The sequence below is a fragment of the Quercus lobata genome, chromosome 1 (genome assembly GCF_001633185.2).
Source record: "Quercus lobata isolate SW786 chromosome 1, ValleyOak3.0 Primary Assembly, whole genome shotgun sequence".
Taxonomy (NCBI): domain Eukaryota; kingdom Viridiplantae; phylum Streptophyta; class Magnoliopsida; order Fagales; family Fagaceae; genus Quercus; species Quercus lobata.
The window spans coordinates 42,769,042-42,787,818 of NC_044904.1; the positions used below are offsets into that span (position 1 = coordinate 42,769,042).

General features: G+C 34.2%; 1 protein-coding gene across 1 annotated transcript; it reads right to left on the minus strand.

Annotated features, from left to right (window-relative positions):
• Window positions 1-717: 717 nt before the first annotated feature.
• LOC115990524 (homocysteine S-methyltransferase 1) lies at window positions 718-10,204 on the minus strand. Its single transcript, XM_031114353.1, has 7 exons — window positions 9,876-10,204; window positions 9,715-9,771; window positions 8,732-8,937; window positions 2,638-2,767; window positions 1,535-1,738; window positions 1,372-1,443; window positions 718-1,175 (listed from the first exon to the last, which is right to left on the minus strand). Exons 1-7 carry the CDS (start codon window positions 10,038-10,040, stop codon window positions 1,032-1,034), a joined length of 978 nt encoding a protein of 325 aa, XP_030970213.1. The 5' UTR covers window positions 10,041-10,204; the 3' UTR covers window positions 718-1,031.
• Window positions 10,205-18,777: the final 8,573 nt, after the last annotated feature.

An 18,777-nucleotide genomic window follows, 5' to 3' on the forward strand; every position in this document is an offset into this window, starting at 1 on the left:
GTTAAAAGCTAATTTAAAATAATATGGACACCTAAAAAAATGAATAATATCAATCAAACACACCAAAAATAATAGAATGATAAATTTGCAGAGATAGAGAGATGAAAAATAATTTTACAAATTGTTTAACTTTTTGGAAGAGTAAATTATCTTCAACAAATTTAGGAAAACAAATTATACATTATATAAAAATTACAAAATAATTATCTATTCTCATGCATCGCGTAGGTTTGCAAATAGTTCTATTAGAAGTAGAAACATTGCATTAGTTTCTCTAATAAAAAAAGAAGCTTTGCATTAAAAAGTTTGTGCTAAAACTCCCTTTTTTTCCTTGTGCTCTATTTTATACTCCGTAAATTGTGGTATGTTGTATCTCTATTTTTTTTTTTTTAACTATAATTTTTTATTTTTGAGTGAAGAATGATAGATGACAAATTAAAATTAGTAGAGTACAAAGTAAAACACAAAAAGTGCACAAATAATTTGTATTTTCCTTTCTAAAATATATAAACACTAGTTATTCTTGATCAATCATTGATATGACCTAACTCAATCGTCATAACCCCTTCAGGACTCTTCCTCAAGTTCTGAGATTAATGAAACAGTAATTCGCGTGAACCTGTTTTTTAAATAATGGAATTATTTTGCCGTTTTAAATGTGCACCAGAAAATTGTAGTCACTGTAATGGATGAGATCTTATATTTCATCTTTTAATATGATGAAGCCCAGTAAGTATTTAATATTGATTACACTAAATGACCACACTAGTTTTTCATCGTCATTTAAGTACAAAATTTGCTCTAGAAACGAAATGTAATTTCTTTTGTAGTTCATTTCGCAAATAGTAATGGGATGCATAATCTCTAAGATTAAAAACTGATGATATTCTTGATCTTCTCTCTCTCTCTCTCCATTCTTTTAATGAGTAAAAATATGAGGTAAAACAAATTCAATGGAAACAACTCAGAAAAGTAAAGCCACTTGGTGGAAGTTGAAAGAATGAAATCAACTGCCTAGCTATCTCCTTTGCTTAGGAACTTTCTTTCAAAACCTTTGAAATGGCTAGAATGGTGGAAGGTGTTGTCCGACAACAGCCTCCAACGAGTCTAGCTCCTGAGTTGCGCCATCTTGTTGCAAAAACTTCAAATTTGTCATCACCAAAACATTTTGATGGCTGTCAACCAAACCACAGAAATAAATTAATTAATAGAAGCAACTTCAGAATGCGTACGTGTATGTTTGTGTGTGAGAGAGAGGGGAAGATATCCAGTGAATCAAGCATATGTCACATCCCTATGTGAGAGTGGTGCTACTTATGCCCAATACATATGATACTTATTCGTTAGAGATTCAAAACAACCCTTACTCACCAGCCATCTCTTAGCTCTGCCATCCCATACCTCACCACTATTAGGGTATACAATTATTGCCTTCTTGGTTAACTGGAGAGAAAATTGTCATTCAATTACTGATAGTATAAAATCAAATTCTTTCTGTTTCAGCAAATCAATTGGCATAAATTGTAGGAATTACCTCCTTAAATTTGTGGATAAGGGTTTCAATAAAATGGGGAGGTGCACAGTTTATTCCAATTGCATGCACCTTGTTGCTCTTATTTATTATATCCAGGCACTCCTTAAAACTCTCTCCTGATGGGGCATTCTCACCATCTACAGAGCTAAAACAGATCCAAGATGGAACTTCAATGTTCTCTTCTTCAAGCAACTCAACACAGGCCTGCAAATTGTATTTCAATAATGCAGAAGCTGTCAAGTGAAAACACAAAGGTAAAAAAAAATGCAGAAAAATAAAAAAGAAAGTTCCAATTCTCATGGGTTTACAAAATAAGTAGGAATCAACATAGAAGTTTCAGTGTGACGTCACCTTTAAGTGATACTAAAAAAGTACATGTAGAATTTCATTTCCAGATATAAATAAACGACATAGTTGGTCAGTACACAATAACAAATTCAAGCTGGAATGAATGTTCACTTGAAGAATTTAACATAAAATTTTTATATTGGTTTCCTGCCCTAGGCTCTGTAGCTTTGAAATTATGAAAATATTAGTGCTGGTCAAATGATAAGGTACAAACTGAAAAGGTAATTGGTATTTGAAATTTCTGACTACTGAGATAGGATCAATAACGATTTATCAACATCCTTACAGAGCCCATAATCTGTCTATCATTTGTTTTTAAGAACATAAAATTGTCAATCATTATGTAATATTATGCTACAATGATTTTAGTGAATCGCATTGAAATATTAGATAAATCATACAAATACATCTTCAGTTTTTAACCTGTAGGCCCAATAAGCGAAGGCAACAAGTGAATCACATATTCTCACCAGTAAAAAGAATACATCAAGAAATTAAATGCCTGAGATTAGGCCTGAATAATTCATTCAAATAAAAGTTTCTGGCTTACGAAATTTGTCAGGATCACTTGCAATTCACAAAGCAAAGTCATAGTTATTTTCTTGTGATTAATGTACAGAGAGAACTAACACCATTACAGTCAGATTTTGATATTGCTCAAAGGCAATTCAAATTTCCTTCTTGTTCCATGGAATTATTAGCTCAACTAAAAGCAACTATCATTCCACAAAAGCATATTTGGGTAAGGAACAGACCTGAGCTTCAATTTTATTGGGAATAGTCTCAAAGGCAAGTAAATCCGGACCTGCTTCCACTAATACTTGCAATCTGCGCCGGTGGAAATCCTTCAGCTTATCCAAATTCACATCCAGGCCATAACACCCACTAGAAGCAAATGACATTAACACATATAAGAATATGATAATACTTACCATATAGAATATGTTAGGTTCTAAGACTTTAGGAAATAAATGTATTAGAACTTTAATGTGTATTGTGTTAACAAACCATGATCAAAACTTAGAGTCTAGATTTAGGCTACTCAAAGTGTGTTTATGTGTAAAGTTGGAATTAAGTGATTGCAGAATTTCCTGGACTAAATTTGCAAGGCTCGATCAATCGAAAATTAGACTTGATCAATCGAACCTTGAACAGATTGTTTTTTCTGCAGAATTTCCAACTCAGCCTAAGCCCATATGATGTGTAGGATTTTATGTTTTGCTTCAAGTATAAAAGGAAAAACCCTAGCTATGTTTTAGAGGTTGATTGATATGCTCTGTGTGTGAATTTTCTGTGAGATCTAGAGATGTTTACCTTCATACACACTTAGGATTATCAAGATCAAGATTGATGTCAAGAACTTGGTGATCTCTTCAGTTCCTGTTTCAAGAGCTTAAAGAAAAACACAAGTAGGAGAACTTGTGGTTGCTTTGAATTAAAGCTAGAAATAGTCCGTGGATTCAGAGCTGTCACGTGATCATGGTAGTAAGTTTTCTACTCAAGGTAGTAAGTTTTCTACTCAAGGTAGCAATAGGATGTTAGTGGTCTAAGTCTTATTATATAAACTTCAATTCTTTCATAGTGAATCTGTTTTATCCTGAGAATAGCTAGGTTAAATCCTTTCCAGGTTTTTTACTAGTTTAGTTTTCTTGAGTTATCATATCGTGTGTTCTTTATATTTCCACACTATTTACATGATATGATTTGAATGTGTTTAACTTAGATCTTATTAATGAACTTGTTAATTAACTTGACTTAATATTAGGTCAAACAACTTGTGTTTAAGGGGTCTAAAAATGTATAAGTGGTATTAGAGCAGGTTAGCTCTAATATTTAGAACCTTCGATCTAAGAGTTGATTCTTGACCCCTGTTGTCATGGATTCTTTGAAGTTCTTATTGCTAAAAGTCCAACTTGTCTACTTTTGGTTTGCATCTCTTGTTGCTTTTGTTAAGACTTTCCTTGAGTATCTTGGAAAAAATTACATGTAATGATAATTATGTGTGTTATATTGTTTTAACTGTCTTAAAGACACGCGATTCTTATCTTTGGTATTTGGATAGTGGTTATTCCAGGCATATGACAAGAAATAAACCTTTATTCAAAACATTTTTTGAATGAAAGATTAGAACAATCAAATTTGGAGATAGAAGCAAATTTGTGATCAGAGGCATTGGAACCGTGGACATTCTAGGATTGTCAATTTTTGAAGATGTCTGGTATGTTGATGAACTGAAGGCTAACTTACTCAGCATCAGTCAAATTTGTGACAATGGACTGAATGTTCTCTTTACCAAGTATGAATGTGAGATACTTGATGAAAGAGGTGACTGCATGTGTATTGGTGTTAGAACAGTTGACAACTATTATGGTATAACACCAAGTATAAGTAACAAGTGTTTCAATGCAAAGATCAAGTAGACTTATGGCATCAACGGTTGGAACACACAAGTCACAAGCAATTAGAGAAGATTTTCAAGTGTAATGCAGTTATTGGTTTGCCCAAGTTTGAAAAGATAGAAAAGTGCATATGTGGACCATGTCAAATGGGTAAACAAGTGAAGTCCAAGCATCCGTCTGTAACTGTAATTCAAACTTCAAGACCTCTAGAGTTGTTGCACATTGATCTCATGGGTCCTGCCAGAGTTCAGAATTTAAATGGAAAGAAGTATATTCTAGCTGTTGTGGATGATGTCACTAGATATACTTGGATTGTGCTTTTGAGAGATAAAGTTGAGGCTCTTGAAAAGATGATACACTTGTGCAAGAAATTGCAAGTTGAGAAAGGTATTTTGATAGCCAGAATTAGAAGTGATTATGGAAGAGAATTTGAAAAAAAAAAAGTAGCTACCTTCTGCAATGATCAAGGCATACATCAAGAGTTCTCATCACCCAAGACACCACAACAGAATGAAATTGTGAAACGGAAGAATAGGGTTGTTCAAGAGATGGCTCATGTCATGCTAAATAACAAAAAGATGTCCAAGTCCTTCTGGGGAGAAGCAGTTAACATTGCTTGCCATACACTCAACCGAGTGTATTTCAGACCTGATTCCAAGAAAACTCCTTATGAACTCTGGAAAGGAAAGAAGCTTGTTGTCAAACACTTTAGGATATTTGGTAGTGACTGTTATATTCTGCGTCATAGGGAGAACCTAGAAAAGTTTGATGCAAAGAGCAACAAGGGATACTTTCTGCGATACTCTTCCACTAGTAGAGCATAAAAAGAATACAATCTGAGAACTAAAATAGTCATGAAGTCTTCAAATATGGTGATCAATGATGAACTCTGTTCAGAAACTCATTCAAAAAACACACCTTCAGTTCAAGAAAAGACTATGGAGGTTGATGATTCTATTCCTGATGATTATGTTGGGAAGCATAGTGATGAAGAGCTACTGTTATTGAATGATGCTGTTTCAGTACCATCAAGTTCAGAACCATCCATACCGGTCCGTGAAACTTAACAAGAACAAAGTGAGCCTAGTTCTTCAACTGAACAAAAAGGTACCTCCACATCTCTAGTCAAAGGTCCATCTTCTGGAGTAAAGTTAAATCACCTTGCCACAAACATATTGGGTAGTTTGAATAATAACATGAGATTAAGCTCCAAAGCATTAAATGTAATTACTTACTTATGCTATCTATTCCAATTTGAACTAAAAAAGGTGGATGAAGCACTTCAAGATGCTGATTGGGTAAATTCTATGCATGAAGAATTTCAACAATTTGTTCGGAATAATGTGTGGGAATTAGTTCCTAGATCAAAGAGAGTAAATGTGATTGGAACTAAGTGGATTTTTAAGAATAAGTCGGATGAACATGGTACAGTCATTAGAAATAAATCAAGACTTGTTGCTCAAGGATACACACAAGTGAAAGGAATTGATTTTGATGAGACTTTTGCACCGATAGCAAGATTGGAATCCATTAGGATACTTTTGGCAATAGCAAGTCATTTGAATTTCAAGCTGTATTGAATGGATGTCAAGAGTGCATTCTTGAAAGGAATGTTGCAAGAAAAGGTGTATATTGAACAACCAAAGGGTTTTGCTGATCCTCACAAACCGGATGATGTCTACAAGTTGAAGAGAGCCTTCTACGGTTTGAAACAAGCTCCCAGGGCATAGTATGGTAAGTTAACTGCGTATCTCAGAGCATGGATTCAAAAGAGGATTTGCAAATACTACTCTCTTCATACGAAAAGATAATAATTATTTTGTAATAGCTCAAATTTATGTTGATATTGTTTTTGGTGCTACTAATGATTCTCTTGCTCAATCTTTTGCAGATGAAATGAAGAAGATGTTTGAAATGAGTATGGTTGTTAAACTAACTTATTTCTTAGGATTGCAGATGAAGCAAACGGATTCTGGAATTTACATCAACCAAGCAAAGTATGCCAGAAATCTTGTCAAGAGATTTAAACTTGAAAAGGCTGCACATGCTAGAATATCAATGGCTACTAATGCAAAGCTAACCAATGATCCTTCACGTGAGTCTGTAAATGTTACATTATATAGAAGCATGATTGACTGCAAGTCGTCCTGATATTGCCTTCAGTTTTGGTGTATATTCTAGATTTCAATCTAATCCTAAAGTTTCACATTTAAATACTGTTAAAAGAATCATAAAATATGTTGGTGGAACTTGTGATTACGGGTTGTTTTATAGTAAAGAGTCAAATTTGTCTCTTGCTGAATACTTAGATTCAGATTGGGCTGACAATGCCGATGATAGAAAAAACACCACTAGTGGGTGTTTTTATGTAGAAGCCAATCTTGTTGCTTAGATGAGTAAAAAGCAAAATTACGTCTCTCTGTCTACTACAGAAGCAGAATATATAGTTGCTGGAAGTTGTTGTTCACAGTTTTTTTGAATGAAAAAACTATTGAGTGATTATGGGATATCACAAGACACCATGGTTGTCTATTGTGATAATTCAAGTGCTATCGATATCTCTAAGAACCCTGTTCAATACTCTAAAACTAAGCACATAGAGATTAGATATCACTTTATTAGGGATCTGGTTGAACGAAAAATTGTGGCTCTTAAATATATCCCTACTGAACATCAAAATGCTGACATCTTTACCAAGCCTTTTGATAGAAGTAAGTTTGAGACACTTTGTCAAGTAATTGGTGTGACTCTGTCCCTAATCATCTTTGGCTTTCTTGGTCCTTGTGCTTCATCTTTCTACTCTTTGTGACCATTCTTCTTTGCTTTTTTTTTTTTTTTTTTTTTTTTTTGGATTTGCATTGGCATAACATTCATGCATTTCATGATAAGTTATTTTTGTTATTCTTTTCAAAATAATAAAATAAAATAAAAAAGGAATGAAAGGAAAGAAAAATGTGTTTTGCATTATTTTTCTTAGACTTATAATCAAGGTTGGTCATATTATCTTTACATAACATGTTTATGTACCTTGAATTTAGTGGACTAAATCTGCAATGCTCGATCGATCGAAAATTAGACTCCATCGATCGAACCTCGTGCAGATTGTTTTTTCTGCAAAATTTCCAACTTCGTCCAAGCCCATATGACATGTAGGATATTATGTTTTGCTTCAAGTATAAAAGGAAAAACCCTAGCCATGTTTTAGAGGTAGATTGATATGCTGTGTGTTTGAATCTGTATGAGATTCAAAGGTTTTTACCTTCATATACACTTAGGGTTATCAAGATCAAGATTGATGTCAAGAACTTGGTGATCTCTTCAGTTGCTGTTTCAAGAGTTTAAAGAAAAACACAAGTAGGAGAACTTGTAGTTGCTGTGGATCAAAGAAAGAAATAATTCATGGACTCGGAGTTGTCACGTGGTCATGGTAGTAAGTTTTCTACTCGAGGTAACAATAAGACGTTAGTGGTCTAAGTCTTATTGAACAAATTTCAATTCTTTCATAGTGAATTTGCTTTACCTTGAAGATAGCTAAGTTAAATCTTCCCTAGATTTTTTACCGGTTTAGTTTTCCTAAGTTATCATATCGTGTGTTCTTTATATTTCCACACTATTTACATGATGTGAGCATTTGGATTACGTTTTCTCCATTATGTTTCAGCGTTTGCGTTTACTAACCACGGGGACCCATGCTACAATGCGTAAAAATAAACGCACAACTCTTCCCAATTGAAACATAGGATGAAATCAGCTTGAACGCACCGTTTCATTAAAAGTTGGGCGTGTGCGGGTATTGATCTTCGTGTTCTTCACCATTCTTTGTGTTCTTCACCAATCAAACCCAAAACATGACTATTCATGTTCTTGAAACCCAGCAAACTGATCAAAACAAAAGATCAAAACAGTGAAGCCAAAACCATATGAATCAAACCCATGTGAAAGAAAATCAAACCCATCAAACCCAGCAACCGATCAAATGGATCTACCCAGCAAACGCAAATCAGACCCATCACCAATCTCAACCTCACCCAGCACCACCGACTTCCCATATCAAACCCATCCACCACCACCGAGGGAACCCGATCTTCACCGGCGTCGGACTGGGTTGTCTTCCTCGTGGATTTACATTCTGAGCTCTTCGCCAGCGTCGCTGAGACATAGGTCTTCCTCTCTTCCTTTCTTTGGTGGGCGTGGAACTCTCTAGACACAGGCATTAGCTAGGGTGGGTGAGGAGTTAATAGAAGGGGGGGGAAAAAAATAAGAAGTAAAAACACGTTTTTAGCTAAGCTACAGTACTCGGACCCAAAAATAATCAACACGCGTTTTTTACTTATTTGCTACAATGTTTTTACTTATGTTTAAAGGGTCTAAAAACTTACAAAATATAACTATGTGAATACAAAAATGGAGATAACTAACTGTCAACTTTGTTTATAGTGTTGAAAGGCACCTGTACTCCGAACCATCAGCAAGATAAGCTCCATAGCTTCCAATGGAGGCTGCAACCAAAGCCCTGTTATAGCAATGTCCAGGAGTCCTTTCCAATGAATTCCAAAAACTATCCCGAGCTTCAACAGCCAACTTGACACTCTTCTCTAATAATGACTCCCCTTCTTCGATCGAAAGTCCTCTGGACAGAAATCCGGGCAGGGTGGCCTATAAATATAATGAAGAAGTATGGTAAAAAGGAGTTACAATGACTACAGAGAATAGGAGATTATAAGGAAATCTAGCATCCAAAAGCACATGCACTCCTGCACAATCTTTGGAGGCAGAAACAATCAAGAGATAATCTTCACTAAAATAAAAAATTAACAGGCTTACTTAGCAAAACATCATTCTAGCCTGATATATCAACAAATTGGATGGAAATTAGAATATCACTGTTAGTGCCGAATGGTGTCAAAATAAATAGTGGAAAAAGGTACATTTATTTATTTAATTATTTGTTTATTTTTCACTGAAAAGTGATAAGGAGGTTGCATTCTGGTTCTAGATGCCACCAACATCCATGTTCGACTACATATATGCTATAATTGGCACCTAACAGGCTAACAGCTCAACTCTATCACACTGCCCTGTTGTTAAACATGTTATATACACTTACCCAGCACAATACATTTATTAGCACATCCATTCCAGAATCCATAATCGCTTTGAAAGCCCAAAAGTCCAACTACTAATTGTGATTCACACACAATATCCCTATTTGCTTCAATATTATTAGCCAATACTTAAATGGGACATTGCATACTTCTATACAACATTGATTCAAAATCTTTTTGAAATCACAATCAAATAACTTTATTTTTTATTACACAGGAACAAAATGATAAACAAAGATCAACCAAATAAAACTATCTTCTCAAAAAAAAAAAAAAAAAAAAAAACTAAAGGTAGTGCGATGTACGAAGGAAGAAAAGAAACACAAACCTGGTAAGATGAAGTGACCAAAATATCAGCACCAGCCTCCAAGTATTCCAAGTGGACCTATACACATTTCAACAACCACAAACTCGTTAAAGTTTCAATTTTTTATTTTATTTTTTTATTTTTTTTAACGAAGGATGCCTATTGCATACAGAGAGAGCTACCTGCTTGATAAGATGAGGGTCTTTGATGAGACAGAGGGCACTCCAAAGAGGGTCATTGATGACAGCACCATGCCTCTCAAGCTGTGTAGCGAATCCTCCATCAACCACAGCACAACCTCCTGCCTTCTCTATCAAATCTTCCAATGAAGACTTATCCTTCCCCATCTCTCTCTCCCTCTCTCTCTCTAAAGGTTTTTTTTTATTTATTTTTATTTTTTATTTTTGAAGAGGCAGCAGTGCACGTTGAGAGAAGGCTTTAATGGCGCCGGTGACAAAGGGGTTGTTGGGTGTTGGACTTTGGAGGATCTTATGTAAATTTTGTGAATGAATGAGGACAAATTACCGGTCAGGTTCTTTTTAACTCGTTCAAACCTCTAAAGACTCAAAACTCTTTTGGTTTGGTCAGTTTGTTGGTCCTACTGACCTCGGTTGGTAAGAAGTTTAAGTTTTTTTTTTTTTTTTTACACTGAAAAAAAAAAAAAAAAAAAAAAAAAAAAAACCAAGGAAAAAGAGAATGGATTTGAGGAACTTAAAGTTGTATTCTCGGCCCAAAAGTAAGTTCATGAGCTGGTCCCAACTAACTGAGCCCACCCAAATGACCAAGTGTTCGAGCATTGCGTCAACCAAAATAGAAAAATGTAATTGCTTTACACATTTAACCCCCCAAAATCACTCACATAAGCCGAGGTAAAAATATGTAAATTTACAAAATTGCTACAATAAATGTGTAAATTTACACGGATGAAAATAGATAATTTGATGTGAAGTGTTTTGAAAAATAAGTATATGTAAAATAGAAAAAGTAGATTTTTATGCTAAAAATAGATGAAATTTTTTGCATAAATTGATGTGAATGCTCTTAAGAGTTAAGACCCAAAAAAGCAAAAAGAGTCACGACTTAAGATGTACTATTACCAAAAAAAAAAAAAAAAACAGAAAAAAAGAAAACATAGTTTCATTTACTTTGATAAAACTTTAGGCATTTAAGAAATTGGAATTTTATATTTAAGGTAATTGTTCAAAACTCTTAGAACATTTAGGTTAGTTCTTCCAAACACGATTTTCAAACAAAAATTCTTCAATACACACCAAGTAACTACAAGTACTTTAAATGTTGATTAAGAGACTTTTAAATCCAAGAACTCATGGATCACATTAGATTTAGAAACCACTTGACTAAACCTTTAAGATTAAGAAAATTAATTTTTATTTAAAAAAAAATGATTGTTATGTGGTGCAATTTGCAATTATAATATGGTGTTTACCATTTTGAGTTAGTACTTATGGGTGTCCATGGGTTGGGTTGGATCGGGTGTGACCCATACCTGACTTGACTTAATCGAGCAAAGAAAATCTTAACTTGCCACTAATCTGAATGGATGATCAGATCAAGAGAATTGAGCCTTCAATACGTGGTGGTCAAATCTGTTGGCATCAAGGATTTAGAAAACAATGAAGATCCAGTAAGATAATGGTGGAAAATAGAAAAAATTTGACAAGATCTTGCCAGATTTGGTGAAAATCTCACCAAATCTAGTGAAATCTCTTTGAATCTAGTTGAGATTTCATTGAATCTGGCAACTCTTGTTGGAAAATTCTTGACTCATGATCTTGTTTGGCTAGTTTTGGAGGAGAGAACCTACCACTCGACCTATTGGAGTCAGCTATTGACAGCAGAGGCCTACTAGTACTTGTGTAATTAATGTGACATTAAACTTGATGGCACGGGAAGGTGGTAATCAGGCAACAACTATTTTAAAGTTTGCCTCTCTAGCATCATTTAAGTTTATTACAAGGTCGATTTCTCTTGAAGGTTTAAGTCATTAAACAACATTGTTATTTTTTTTTTTTTTCCTAAAAATAAATTTAATAAGGACATGGTGTAAAAAACCTTATTTATATTACCAATAATATGGTGCCACATCAAAAGATAAACTTTTCATTTAAACTAGTTTTGAAAAATCATTTCCAACCTATTACGTGGCAATTGATAAAACCATCTATTTGTTTAATTTAAACAAGTAATATGACTAATTAAATAGGTCATATGACTAAAAGTATATGTGAAGAGTTTATCAAGCACCCACATAGTGGGTTGGAGGAGTTTTCTTCAAACCGGATAAAAGCATTTTGGATAGAATTTGACTCTAATGACTTCTTCTCGACTTTGATGGCATTTCAATTCTCTAGCAGTGTTTTTGATTCTCTGCACATTTAGGTTTTAATATTTTTTCAATAATTATATTAAGTAATAAAGTTTTAATGAAAATGTGATTGTGTCTATTAACCTTTTTTTTTTTTTTTGGCAAAATTTTAATGTGTAACGATGCTAGTGAATATTGTAAATAGAAACCTTTTTTTTTTTTTTTGAAAAATTTTAATGTCGAACAATGCTAGTGAATATTGTAAATAGAGGTTTTTACACTAAGTCCTTATTGGATTTAATATATTTTTTTTCTTCTAAATTTTCAACAAATCCATCTTACAAATTTTCCTTAGCTAGTTTACGGAAGTAGGGCTAAACCATGCCCAAAGTCTACCTTGCCTACATTGGCTCAAACCATTATAAAAGTTGTACTCTTTGAGCAAGACGGAAGGAAAAAGAAATAGGATTTTAGAATTGAAGAAACAGCTAGCTGTGAAAAGGAACCTGGGGTCGGGGAGAACTGAGGAGCTTTGACTTCGGTTCTGCCTACTTCGTTGCTCATGTTAGAGATGGCGTTGTCTACCACCGCGCACCCTTGTGCGGTGGTCACTCCACAAATATAAGTGCTTTGTGGGATGTGGGGTGTGGGAGGCAAGGGCCAGGATTCAAGTCTCTAGGAAGGAACTTCACACACATATACACTTAGATTAGGCTAGAGTAGAATTTCTATCTTGTATCAAAAAGGAGATGGTGTTGTCTACTCCACCGAGCTATACAACGTGGCCCCACTTTTATAATGTAACCCTATGCTATATACACTTTTAACTCTCATTTTCCCAACACTTGCTAATTCAATGGGAGAACACAAAATGCAACAATGCATCATAGTGGCACTAATAAAGAAAGGTCACCTGCTCATATTTTTTTCTTAAATTAAGATTTTGGTCAATGCTACAAAATTGTTGGAAGCCATATTCCATGCCTTGCCTGTGCTGCATTCATAAGTACAATTTGATCATAGTCTTAGCTACTTTTTGTCGCAATAATGTACTACTTTTTTCTTTATGTATTAAATTTATTTAGGCCAAATTACAACTTACCATATGTGGTTTGATTAAAATTTAAGTTTCTTACCTGTAGTTTGAAATCCCATGATGCAAGAGTTCTGTTGGGTTATTTTTGATCTTACATTTTTATATATATATATTTTTTTGTGTTTTTGAAGAAGAGAAACATAAAAGTGGAATAAAATTACATATTTAGCAATGTTTTTTACATTACGAAATTCTAATAGAGCTAATCTTGGACATCGCCTCTGGTTCCATACAATAGCCCAATCTATCATGTTTGCAGCTATAAAAGAAGTAACATACATGTGCCGTTTGAAATTGACACAAGAGTGGTGCTGCTCTTTATGGAAACAAAATTTCAATATCCACTCTCAGTGTCTCCAACATTGGTGACATATATTATGTGTCTGCCTTTTATTTTTAAGATCTCAAAACATTATCAAGTTTTTTAAAAGAATCCCCTAAAAAGAAAGTTTTCTAAAAGAAATTCCTTAAAAAAATGTTTTCTAAAAGAAAATTATATTTACAATCACATATTGTTGATGCCCACTTTGACAAAAGGGCCCAATGGGAAAAGAAGCCCAATAATATGAAAAAGATAGGGAGAGAAAATAGAAAAATAAAGACCAGTAGGCCAGAATGGTAGGAATAATGGTTAACAAGCCTACAAAAATAATAAGTGGCCAGGAAGAAGCAAATGGGCCAAGGAAGCTCAAAGAATGAACGTAGTAAACCCATGGGAATAGTAAGAGGTAGAAAAGACGTAAACAAGCCAGGGAAGCCCAAGAAATGAATTAGTAAATCCGTAGGGTTGACATAAAGGCTAATAAGCCCAAAAGGTAATAAGAGGTAAGGATGTGGTAATTGGGCTGGGGAAGCTCAAAGGATTTAAGAAAAACTCATGGGAGTGAAAGAGATAAGGAAGAAGAAAATGGGCCGAGGAAGCTCGAGGAATGAAATGGACCAAGGAAGCCTAAGGAATGAAATGGGCCAAGGAAGCGCAAGGCATAGAATGGGCTGGCCTAGTAGGAATGTTGGCTAGTGAAGCCCAAAAGAAGAAAGAATGTAAGGAATGGATTGGCAAGAATTTTAGCCCATAAGCCCAAAGGTAACAACAAAATAAGTGACATCATAGCAGGAGTAGTGCAATGGCATGATAGGAGCACTAGCCAGCCTACGGACACGGGACAAAAGGGGACATGGGCCAGGTAGGAGGGAGAGGGCCCACACCCAAATAATGCCCAGTCCAAAGAGGAGATGGAATGCAGAGAACGAAGGCCCAAAGGCCCATGTATCATTCATGTCACAAGAGTTAAACAAATACCAGAATGTCTAGCAAAATCAAACAAACACGGAGGCAATGGCAAATGCGTGAAGGCTAGAAAAGTAATGGATTTAGACGGAAGTGGAGCATGCACACAGGGCTCAAGCACTGCCTACCTGTACCTAGCCAATATAGGGGAGGTGGGCCACGGTCAGAGGTATGAGAGGGTATGGTCTAGTGGTGGTAAGAAGGGGGTTCCTGCTCAAACTCTTTTGGGAAAAAATGTCTTGCTGGAATGAAATCTCACCCAAAATGAGTAAACATGAGCTAAAACCACTAGATGCATGCCATAGAGGTAGGTAAAGGAGAGGTTTAACCCTTATCTGATGAGAGTATTAACAGAGGTAAGAGACAAAAATAAAAATAAAAAAAATAAAACATTTTATTCTAGGAATGAGGCATGGTGCAAGCCCTCACAGTGCAATGGTAGTGGCTGGGCAGCCGGCTAGTAGGCAATCTCAGAAGGACGCCCACCATGAGCCAAAAGCAATTAAGGGGTAAAACGGTAAATCCTATCACAACAGACAGTATAAAAGGCCATAGGCGTGAATAGTATGGGAGGAACAACGGCAAACAAAAAAAAAGAGATAAAAAGAAAGAAAATAAAACAGAGTAAACAAAGAAATAAAAAAGAAAAGGAAAAATACAGAAATCCCAAAGAAAGGGAAGAAATATGAATGCCAGGAATAGAGGCTTGCATCAATAGGCTACCCTTTTCTCTCCCTCTCAATAGATCCACTCTTTGATAAGCTAAGATCTCAAGTTCCAGCCATCTAGGTCCTTTTTCCAAAGTGTATAATCTCTACAATATGAATTCCCTTTGAGGTTACCCACATTAGAGATCAGCTTCCTTTTTGGGCTTGTGTCCGCTGAACAGTTAAGCTAATTCTTTGACAGAAGAATCCTATTTTTGTTGATAAAGGACTAACTTGTTATCCTATTGATAGACCATTTGTCGTAGTCGTGTTATTCGTGATTATATTGCTCTACTCCCCCATTGTCGTGTTATTTATGTATTATTGTTAATTGGTAGAAATGTTTTAGTTATTTTGCTGCATCGTGCCTTCTGTTGTAACATCTGTAACAGTTGCTCCTGTTGTGAGCACGTGGTACATCTAAAGCTCCTGTCAGGGTGTGTCTATGTGGGGATGGCCCGACTTGTGCACAAGCTGGCCTAAGGTGTGTTTTAGTTAAGCTTGTTCCGACTCTCCTACCTCAAAATCACGGGCCATGGTATAGTAGGAGAAATCCAGTCCAAAACACAAAAAAAGGCCCACCACACATATCAACTGCCTTTAAATACAAAGTTGTTGTGCTCAGACTAGGGGTAGCCTAACAAAATTGGAGGCCTAAGACAATACATTTAAATGAGGCCTTTTTATTATCACTTAAATAATTTTTTTTTTTTTTTTTGAAGAATCCACTTAAATAATATTTAACTAGTGTTTAATATCATATTTTTTATATAACAAAAATCCATTTTTATTTATTTTGTAATACGTTTTTTCTTTTGGTTGGAAAAATGCTTAAGCTATAACAAATTTTTTTACAAAAAAAACTTGCGAACGATGTAACAATGAATGTGATTAGTGACACTTTAAGAAGATAATAAACAAGTACTTGGATATATGATATTAGAGATATTATAAATTTTACAACATGAGACTTACAAAGATGTATAATCAATTTACAAAAAGTAGTTCAAAAATGTATTTAATAAGTTGTTGATATTCATAAATCATATTAATTGTCACATCAATTTATAAGACCTATGTATTTAAATTTATAGTATTTCTAGCATTTTCCTATCTGAATTATTTATTGTAATTAGTAACACATTTTTTTGTAAGACTTTTGTATTTAAAGTTATATTATATCTAGCATTACTCAATTCTAAAAATTCTTAAATGTAGAATGTAAAACTAATTTTTTTTTCCTATATCTCAAAAAAAAAAAAAAAAATCAATTTTGCCTCAATTTTGGGAACCTTTCTCTAGTAGGGGGCCCTAGACCAAGATTTAAGTGGCCTAGGTCTAGGGCCGGCCCTAGCTTGGACCCACCTCCATGGATTTGGGCTTTGTAGGTTGAGATATTTTGGGCCCTTCGTTATTTTCTCTATTGGCAATAAATGAAGTTATTAAAAAGTCCCACTACTCAATCCTATTGGCTTACTATTGAGATAACATACTAAACATGAAGAAAACTTCTCAAACCAACTAGAACAAAATCTATGACAATGCCTTTCATTTTTGAATAATTTATAATTCTCACTTTTATGCTGATATGGCCTAGTCTTGAGATACTCTTGATGAATTTCATTGGATTGATTAACGGGATTTGAACATGTTTTATTTAAAAATATACATCAATAAATTACTTGCATTTTGAAAACATAAATATTAAATTTAATAACCTAGTCATATAACATCTAAAAAAAAGTAAGTACTAAAGTGTATGTTGACAAAAAAAAAAAAAAAAAACCAAACATTTGAAATGAATTTGTCTGAATTATTATTATCGAATATAAATATATAACTAATAAACAACTCTATAAAAATAGCTTAATTTTATAACTCAAGAAAATACTTTCAATTAAACAAATAATAAAGAAACACTATTATTAAATTTAATTATAAAGCAATTTGTTAATAACAATCCTAATTTTATAAGCTATTGGTCTTTTTTATTTTATTTAGAAAAATTTATTAAGAGAAAACCAAACAACAGAGACCAGCTTGCCTCGCCCCTCACAAAAAAAACAAAACAAGGGGGGGTATTGTTGACATCAAAGGAACCAAAAAAATTACAGTCGAAAGACCATCTAGCTTTTTCTCAAAAAAAAAAAAGGACCATCTAGCTAGAGAGGGGGAAGCATAATTGCATTGCCTAGGAACCCAATAAACTGAGACGCTTAGTGAATCTGCCAAGAGAGCCAGAGAATCAGAAATGATGGATTTGATATAACAAGGGGAAGCAAACTCCAAATCAGACCGGAGATTGGCACAAATCTGAAAATCCGATTCAACAATCACTGCCTCAAAATTCAAATTAGATGCTAAGGATAGTGCCCACTTAATAGCCTCAGCTTCGGCCTGAAAAGGGAGGGTGGTGTTCACTTTCTTTGAACAAGCAAATACTAGCTCCTCTCTCCAATCTCTGGTAACGGAGGAAATGACAGAAAAGTGGGTCTCCAGCAACATCAGCATTAATCTTAGATGAATGGAGGGAGAAAGGGGACCAATATTGAGCAAGAGCCAAGCTACTCAGACTACGAAGGGGACGCCTAGCCAACTTATGCTCAGCAAATAAGCCGGAGATTCTGGAGAACATTTCATCACAATTTACTACAGATCCTTCGAATAGAGACAGGTTTCTTTGTTTCCAGAGAGCGTCGCAAAGAATCGCAGCATGGTCCACTTCAATACAACTTTTTTTTGTTTCTTAGAATCCCACTACAGTACTACATGTATTGATATTTCATGTCGGATTGAACTACATGTATTAATTAACAAAGCTATAATTTTCCTGGAACTAACAAAGCTATAAGCCTACAAGCTACTTCAGCAACTTTACTAAAGAGTCATTGAAACATTATTTTTTGAGAATCAAAGAGTCATTGAACTGGTGCGACAGGGGATGCTGGTCATCCTTGCTGGTCCGATCTTCGACTGGATGGAGCTCTTACAGCTGACGACGTAAGTGCTAAGGGCATTATATATATATATATATATATATATATATATATATATATACACACATATATATTTATATTTTGATTTGGGAGAGATTGACGATGAATTTTGGAGCTGTTTAGGAGATTTTATATTATTTTCTTTTCATTTGGAGCAGACCTGATTTAAGAGGAATCCATGTAGAAACACGGTTTTCAAATTCAGACCATTCAAGGAACAGGTGAAGGTTTCAAATTTAGACCGTTCAAGGTTTTTAAGGTTGGACTGTGATTTGATTAAAGTCCAACCGTGATGATGTCATAATTAAATTTTTAATTAATTAAAATAAAATAAATGTATAAAATTTGTATATATTAGCAAAATTGACTAAAAATAACTTCTTCTTCTTTTTTTCTTTTTTTGAATGGAATAAAAATAACTTAAAAATTAAAACAAACTTTCAAATAAATTTTCACAATATTAAAGGTTAACATAAAATAGTACATTATAAGATTAATAGAAAATAGTACAGCATAAATAAGCATGAAAAAAATTGTATAATAATCCCTCAAGTTGAAATCATTTTGATTAAATAAAAATCACTTTTAGAATAAATTCATAAATAATAAATTCCTATGCGAAGGTATTATTCTTAAATCACAAGTTAATTTAGCAATTTAAACAAATTTAG

Excerpts from the sequence above, each read along its gene's own strand:
- LOC115990524 (XM_031114353.1), bottom strand. The coding sequence starts at position 10,040 with ATGGGGAAGGATAAGTCTTCATTGGAAGATTTGATAGAGAAGGCAGGA. Across the intron at positions 9,772-9,875 it reads ACCCTCATCTTATCAAGCAG|GTCCACTTGGAATACTTGGA; the intron begins GTAGCTCTCTCT and ends AAATGTGTATAG. Across the intron at positions 1,739-2,637 it reads CCAATAAAATTGAAGCTCAG|GCCTGTGTTGAGTTGCTTGA; the intron begins GTCTGTTCCTTA and ends TACAATTTGCAG.